This window comes from Triticum urartu, chromosome 7 (assembly GCF_003073215.2).
Source record: "Triticum urartu cultivar G1812 chromosome 7, Tu2.1, whole genome shotgun sequence".
NCBI lineage: Eukaryota > Viridiplantae > Streptophyta > Magnoliopsida > Poales > Poaceae > Triticum > Triticum urartu.
Window position 1 is genome coordinate 697,684,114 of NC_053028.1, and position 7,964 is coordinate 697,692,077.

Consider the following 7,964-nt stretch of genomic DNA (forward strand, 5'->3'; position numbering starts at 1 on the left):
CTAGGCGAACGAGCCACCAGGAGCGGATCCGTGCCTGGTGGCAGCGGACGCGCCTCTCCCCCGATCCCCTTTCCTCTCGATGGCGGCACTGGTTAGTGGCCTCTCAAGCTCTCTCTTTCTTCCCACTCATCCACTTCGCACCGCCCGAACAATGCGGCCTCACCTTCCATTGGTCTCCTCGACCTTGGGCAAACGAGACGGGCAGGTCGCCGCGACCCCCTCCCACCGCGAGGAAGATGACGCCAGAGCAAGGCGGCGGCGCTCGGCTGTACCCCGAGCCTCCCTCAGCTGCCTCCGTCTTCCGTACGGACGCTTCGTCCTCTGTTTCGATCGGCCCTGCTCCAACTTTGACTGACGACCACCTCGACCTGCTCTGCCTTGCTCTAGACATCGGGTAGCAGCGGGCTCAGGCCGGGGTCGAAGTCCAGCGACACTGGAGGTGGAAGGTGGCCCTATCAAGAAAAGGAGGCTCTCCGGTTGGGGTAGCAGCTGGAGGAGGAGACAATGAGGGCCTTCACATGCAGCATCTGACGGCCGGCCATATTTAAAGTGTTTTCAGTTTCAGGCACACTCCCAGTAGGCCTCCCCTCTCAAAAATAGATCTCTGAACTAAGGTGGGACGTCTGCTAGACAGAAGAAAATACCTTATCTACTGGCCCAATCGGCAAGACAGTACGCCACATGAACAGATGGACAAAGAGGAGAAAGGAAGAACCTGCTAATGAAAGCAGGATGCAACTGCGAGCACACATGTAACAAATAATGCAGAATAAGATGTCACATGCAACCCTGTGACAAATATGTTTGATATAACCACAATCATAGGAAGCTTCAAATTGTAGGAAAGGTCATTTAAACTGCTGAAAATCTTTCAAATGAATAATTCTAAACTTATCGTCAGCTTGATCAAGCAGCCTGAATTTGACGTCTCGCCTTTTAGATGTGCAGAATCAGCTGACAGTTGGCTGCAACCTTCATCTCTAAAATTAAATAATAATACAACACTTTGGTTATTCAGTCCCCTTAGGAATTCAGAACAGAACCAGACTACTAAGTTGGAACTTATGGTATGCCACTGCAAATGGTGGTGCCTATTTGATTAATTCTGCTACCACTGCATTATCAATTAGCTTTGATTGTCTCAGTGCCAGTTCATTTTAGCAAATTATTGATTTGTACGGTTTTGGAAATTGATGAGATATTGGATTTACTGATGTGGGAATTGTCTATTTGAATTTTCTATGTTAGTAGATTACCAGCGACAGCAAGGCACGGCGGTGGCCGGGGGTGGAGGAGAGATTCAGCCTTTTCATCTATGCAGTCGACCACCGAGTATTGACTGTTATAAATTCAGGTTACTTAGATAAACTGATTTCTGCACAATGGTACTGATTGTGCAGTGTGCTCGACCTAGAGTGGTGTTTTCCATGTTGCTGGCTTAGGAGTGCTATCAATGTGAGCTCTAGTTACAATGGCAACATATGGTCGAATGTCCATGTATCAAAATGTATGTTATAGCTGATATTTAGAGTCACTGTCCAATATTTTTTGCTGTATATTCTGGTCTATGATTAAAATTTGTGTTGCGGGCAACAACACAACAATGCTAATGGTGATATTATTGTGGAGTTGTACTGCCTGTCGCTGCTGCAGGCACTTGAACCTGAAACGGTTAACAAATCCAGGTTGTTCTCTATTACTTGTGACATCAAGGAGGCTTTGAAGCACTTCAAATCCCACCAGATTAATTGGGTCCGTAGGGACCAAAACAAGTTTGCTCACTGTCTTGCCGATTGGGCCAGTAGATAAGGTGTTTTCTTCTGTTTAGCAGACGTCCCACCATAGTTCAGAGAGCTTTTACAAGCTGAATGTAATCCGGGTGTATTGTCCTTTTAAAAGATCATTGTTCTGAATAATTATTTTGTGTTGTGGGTGTTGGAACCGCCAACTCCTCGCCTCACTCCTCCTAGCTCTCTCTGTCGCCGTAGCTCTCACCGAGGAAGAAGAAGATCAGAGGAAGAAGAACGAGTCGGGGACACGGTGGATTTTCCCGGCGCACGAACGCCAACACCCACGAGCTCGTACTCTTCACCACCGCACCGTTACAACGATCACCGTCGCGGCTTTATACCCGGAGCCAGCGACCGGGCACGCACCCACGCTCCCTCCCCCCTCGCGCTCGCGATCTGCCCGCCATGCTCGCGCCCACAACGCGCTCTCCGCGTACGGGTCACGACATGACTCCAACAGAACACACGCGATCACCCCGCGCGGCTCGCCAACGGCCTGCGGTCACACCCGCGCACACTGCGCACACTCGCACGGACACACCCGTGCTACACACACACACACGCACACACGCGCTACTCGCCGCGGACCCGATGCACCCGACCCGGCCAGCCCGCGCCCATACACGCGTTGGTCGTGTCCGGTGCATCGCTGCGGCTTATTTGCCCTAACATTCGCGCCCTGAGCCGCGGCTCAGAGCAGCCCGGCGTCCTCGACGTCGCCGTCGTCCACCAGCAAGGCCCGCTCCGCCGCCGGCGCCTTCTTCCACTGCGGGCACTCGCGCTTGAAATGCCCACGTTCAACGCACTTGTAGCAGCGGCCGCCCTGGTTCCCGCGGAAGCCCGACGCCTCGCTGCGCGCCCCGTCGTCGTCGTCCCGAGCTCCGCCGCGCTGTCGCTCCTGCGCGCGCCACTGTGCCGCCGTGAACATGAGAGCGCCGTCCGCTCGCTCGCCGTCTGCCTGTCCACGCCATCGGAGCCGTTCGTCGAACGCCTTCAGCCGCCCGAGTGCTTCCTCGAACGGCATCGTCGAAACGTCGCAAAACTGCTCGATCCCGGCCACCGCCGCGTACAAGCGGTCCGGCACGGAGTCGAGCAGCTTCTTCACCAACGCGGCGTCCTCCAGCGTCGAACCGAGCGCCGCGTAGAGAGCCGCCATGCCACCGAGCTTGCCTGTGAACTCGTCCAGCGTGTCGCCGCTCGCCATGCGCAGGAGCTCGAACTCCCCGCGCAAGGTGCCCAGCCGCGCCGCCCGTACGCGGTCCGCGCCAACGAATCATGCCTTCAGAGCAGCCCACACCTCCGCGGCAGTCTTCTTCGCCGCCACCTGCAGCAGGTCCTCTGCGAGCGCTCCGAGCAAGTAGGCGCGTGCGGGCTTGTCCTTCTTCGCGATGAGGGCGGCCGCCGCGTCCTCCGGCACCACCACTGCCTCCCACAGCCCGGCCGCATCAAGGTTCGCCTCCACCTTGATCGACCACGCCGTGTAGTTGTCGCCGGTGAGCAGTGGCACCGCCTGCGGCATCGACCCGCCCGCTCCGCCGGCGCACGGGACGATTGACATCGCCGGCGCGCCCTGAGCTGAACGTGGCTCTGATACCAACTGTTGGAACCGCCAACTCCTCGCTTCACTCCTCCTACCTCTCTCTGTCGCCGTAGCTCTCACCGAGGAAGAAGAAGATCAGAGGAAGAAGAACGAGTCGGGGACACGGTGGATTTTCCCGGCGCACGAACGCCAACACCCATGAGCTCGTACTCGTCACCACCGCACTGTTACAACGATCACCGTCGCGGCTTTATACCCGGAGCCAGCGACCGGGCACGCACCCACGCCCCCTCCCCCTCGCGCCCGCGATCTGCCCACCATGCTCGCGCCCATGACGCGCTCTCCGCGTACGGGACACGGCATGACTCCAACAGAACACACATGATCACCCCGCGCGGCTCGCCAACGGCCTGCGGTCACACCCGCGCACACTGTGCACACTCGCACGGACACGCCCGTGCTACACACACACGCACACACGCGCTACTCGCCGCGGACCCGGCGCGCCCGACCCGGCCAGCCCGCGCCCATACACGCGTTGGTCGTGTCCGGTGCATCGCCGCGGCTTATTTGCCCTAACATTCGCGCCCTGAGCCGCGGCTCAGAGCAGCCCGGCGTCCTCGACGTCGCCGTCGTCCACCAGCAAGGCCCGCTCCGCCGCCGGTGCCTTCTTCCACTGCGGGCACTTGCGCTTGAAATGCCCACGTTCACCGCACTTGTAGCAGCGGCCGCGCCGGTTCCCGCCCAAGCCCAACGCCTCGCTGCGCGCCCCGTCGTCGTCGTCCCGAGCTCCGCCGCGCTGTCGCTCCCGCGCTCGCCACTGTGCCACCGTGAACATGAGAGCGCCGTCCGCTCGCTCGCCGTCTGCCTGTCCACGCCGTCGAAGCCGTTCGTCGAACGCCTTCAGCCGCCCGAGTGCTTCCTCAAACGGCATCGTCGAAACGTCGCAAAACTGCTCGATCCCGGCCACCGCCGCGTACAAGCGGTCCGACACGGAGTCGAGCAGCTTCTTCACCAACGCGGCGTCCTCCAGCGTCGAACCGAGCGCCGCGTAGCGAGCCGCCATGCCACCGAGCTTGCCGGTGAACTCGTCCAGCGTGTCGCCGCTCGCCATGCGCAGGAGCTCGAACTCCCCGCGCAAGGTGCCCAGCCGCGCCGCCCGCACGCGGTCCGCGCCAACGAATCGTGCCTTCAGAGCAGCCCACACCTCCGCGGCAGTCTTCGACGCCGCCACCTGCAGCAGCAGGTCCTCTGCGAGCGCACCGAGCAAGTAGGCGCGCGCGGGCTTGTCCTTCTTTGCGATGAGGGCGGCCGCCGCGTCCTCCGGCACCACCACCGCCTCCCACAGCCCGGCCGCATCAAGGTTCGCCTCCACCTTGATCGACCACGCCGTGTAGTTGTCGCCGGTGAGCAGTGGCACCGCCTGCGGCATCGACCCGCCCGCTCCGCCGGCGTACGGGACGATTGACATCGCCGGCGCGCCCTGAGCTGAACGTGGCTCTGATACCAACTGTTGGAACCGCCAACTCCTCGCCTCCCTCCTCCTAGCTCTCTCTGTCGCCGTAGCTCTCACCGAGGAAGAAGAAGATCAGAGGAAGAAGAACGAGTCAGGGACACGGTGGATTTTCCCGGCGCACGAACGCCAACACCCACGAGCTCGTACTCGTCACCACCGCACTGTTACAACGATCACCGTCGCGGCTTTATACCCGGAGCCAGCGACCGGGCACGCACCCACGCTCCCTCCCCCCTCGCGCCCGCGATCTGCCCGCCATGCTCGCGCCCACGACGCGCTCTCCGCTTACGGGCCACGGCATGACTCCAACAGAACACACATGATCACCCCGCGCGGCTCGCCACTGTGCCACCGTGAACATGAGAGCGTCGTCCGCTCGCTCGCCGTCTGCCTGTCCACGCCGTCGGAGCCGTTCGTCGAACGCCTTCAGCCGCCCGAGTGCTTCCTCGAATGGCATCGTCGAAACGTCGCAAAACTGCTCGATCCCGGCCACCGCCGCGTACAAGCGGTCCGGCACGGAGTCGAGCAGCTTCTTCACCAACGCGGCATCCTCCAGCGTCGAACCGAGCGCCGCAAAGTGAGCCGCCATGCCACCGAGCTTGCCGGCGAACTCGTCCAACGTGTCGCCGCTCGCCATGCGCAGGAGCTCGAACTCCCCGCGCAAGGTGCCCAGCCGCGCCGCCCGCACGCGGTCCGCGCCAACGAATCATGCCTTCAGAGCAGCCCACACCTCCGCGGCAGTCTTCTTCGCCGCCACCTGCAGCAGCAGGTCCTCTGCGAGCGCACCGAGCAAGTAGGCGCGCGGGCTTGTCCTTCTTCGCGATGAGGGCGGCCGCCGCGTCCTCTGGCACCACCACTGCCTCCCACAGCCCGGCCGCATCAAGGTTCGCCTCCACCTTGATCGACCACGCCGTGTAGTTGTCGCCGGTGAGCAGTGGCACCGCCTGCGGCTTCGACTCGCCCGCTCCGCCGGCGTACGGGACGATTGACATCGCCGGAGCGCCCTGAGCTGAACGTGGCTCTGATACCAACTGTTGGAACCGCCAACTCCTCGCCTCACTCCTCCTAGCTCTCTTTGTCGCCGTAGCTCTCACCGAGGAAGAAGAAGATCAGAGGAAGAAGAACGAGTCGGGGACATGGTGGATTTTCCCGGTGCACGAACACCAACACCCACGAGCTCGTACTCGTCACCACCGCACCGTTACAACAATCACCGTCGCGGCTTTATACCCGGAGCCAACGACCGGGCACGCACCCACGCTCCCTCCCCCCTCGCGCCCGCGATCTGCCCGCCATGCTCGCGCCCACGACGCGCTCTCCGCGTACGGGCCACGGCATGACTCCAACAGAACACATGCGATCACCCCGCGCGGCTCGCCAACGGCCTGCGGTCACACCCGCGCACACTGCGCACACTCGCACGGACATGCCCGTGCTACACACACACGTACACTGGCTGTACTGCTAGACGCCAGAGCAGATGGAGCGGCTGTGGCTGTCTTCTTTCGTGATTGCTTACGAGGCACAGGAGAAGGACTACGACGCGCCGGAGCATCCGGGGCGACGGCGGGTCTCTTCCGCCCTTGCTGGCGAGGCGGAGAAGGAGGAGGCTGGTGGCTGCTCGGGCGCGCCGGCGCAGGCGAAGAAGGAGGCGGAGTGCCGCCACGCGCCGGAGAAGGAGGCTGAGTGCCCTGATCGTAACTCGCCGGAGGAGGAGGCGGTGGAGGAGGCGGAGTGCCCTGACTCGCCGGAGGAGGAGGAGAAGGCGGAGGCATCCAGTTCGGAAGGTTGATGAGCTCCTTCCGCCATAGGCATGGAGTCTTCATACAAGAACCCAGCCGAGTCTCCCCTTCACCCGTAGGGTGGTCAAGCTGGAGGTCCTCAAATCCTTCTGTGATTTCATCCACCATCACCCTAGCATATCCTTATGGAATCGACCGGCAGTGAAAAGTTGCGCCAGGTTCAGGAGGTGCAACAGAGCCAACAGTCGCCTTGACTTTCAATTCCATCCACTGCGTCATAAGGTGGCAATGCTGAGACTCCGTGATAGCATCTACGGGGTAGCTAGCAGGAGCCGTGAAGACACACTCCTGAAGCAGCTCCGTGGAAGCCACGCTGCTTCTCCGCTTAGATGGCGAGGTAGCTTCAGGTGTAGGTTCGGCAGGTCGCGTGCTGTGAACTGCCTCTCGTTCCTCTAGTGCTTGTACCCTTGCGTGCAGCGCCTGTAGTTGGGTCAACTCCTTTTTCTTCTTCCTCTCCCAGCATTTGTACCCGCCTGCGTCAGGAAATCTAGCCGTCCACGAAAGGGAGCCTGGCGTGCCTCGTGTCCATCCGGGGTGCTCAGGATTCCCGAGGGCCTCTGTGAGCTCGTCGTTCTCTCTGTCCGGAACGAACGTTCCTTGCTGCGCCTTTTTGATATAGTCCTGAAGCTTCACGATGGGTGTGTTCAGCTGCTCGTCGGTCCAAACGCACTTCCCTGTTACAGGGTCCAATTTTCCCCCAACCCCGAAGAACCAGGTCCTGCAACGGTCTGGCCAGCGTCGCGTCTCTGGTTCGATCCCTTTATCAATGAGGTCATTCTCAGCCTTGTCCCACAACGGCCAGGCTTTCAGGTAGCCACCTGACCCCATGCGATGGTGATGCTTCTTCTTTGCAGCATTTTTCTTGTTTGTCGCTAACATCTTCGCTGCTCTCTCAGATTTCTTTTTGGTGACAAATTTGGGCCACTGATCTTTGATCTTCTCAAATCGGCCGATGAATTCAGGAGTCTTGTCTTGGTCGACAAACGATGATTTCAGCTCATTCCTCCACCTCCTGAATAGCTCAGCCATCTTCTTAAGAGCATAAGCCTTGATCATTGGCTTTTTAACTGGATTCTCCGGATCCTCCTCTGGCGGGAAGGTGAAATTTTCCTGCAGCACGGTCCAAAGATCAGCTTTCTGCCTATCACTGACATAAGACACCTGAGAGTCTTTGTCCTTAGGCTTCAACCATTGCTCGATGCTGATCAGGATCATGTCCCTCACTAGAACCCCGCACTGAGCATTAAATTTTTGCTTGGTCTGGAGGGGTTCAATCGGTTGGCCAGCACGATCAATTTCGATGATCGTGTACCTTT

The 7,964-nt window shown here is 59.8% G+C and overlaps 1 protein-coding gene across 1 annotated transcript; it reads right to left on the minus strand.

Annotated features, from left to right (window-relative positions):
- Positions 1-2,481: 2,481 nt before the first annotated feature.
- LOC125525509 lies at positions 2,482-2,994 on the minus strand. Its single transcript, XM_048690519.1, has one exon. It carries the CDS (start codon positions 2,992-2,994, stop codon positions 2,482-2,484), a length of 513 nt encoding a protein of 170 aa, XP_048546476.1.
- Between the last annotated feature and the right edge of the window lie 4,970 nt (positions 2,995-7,964).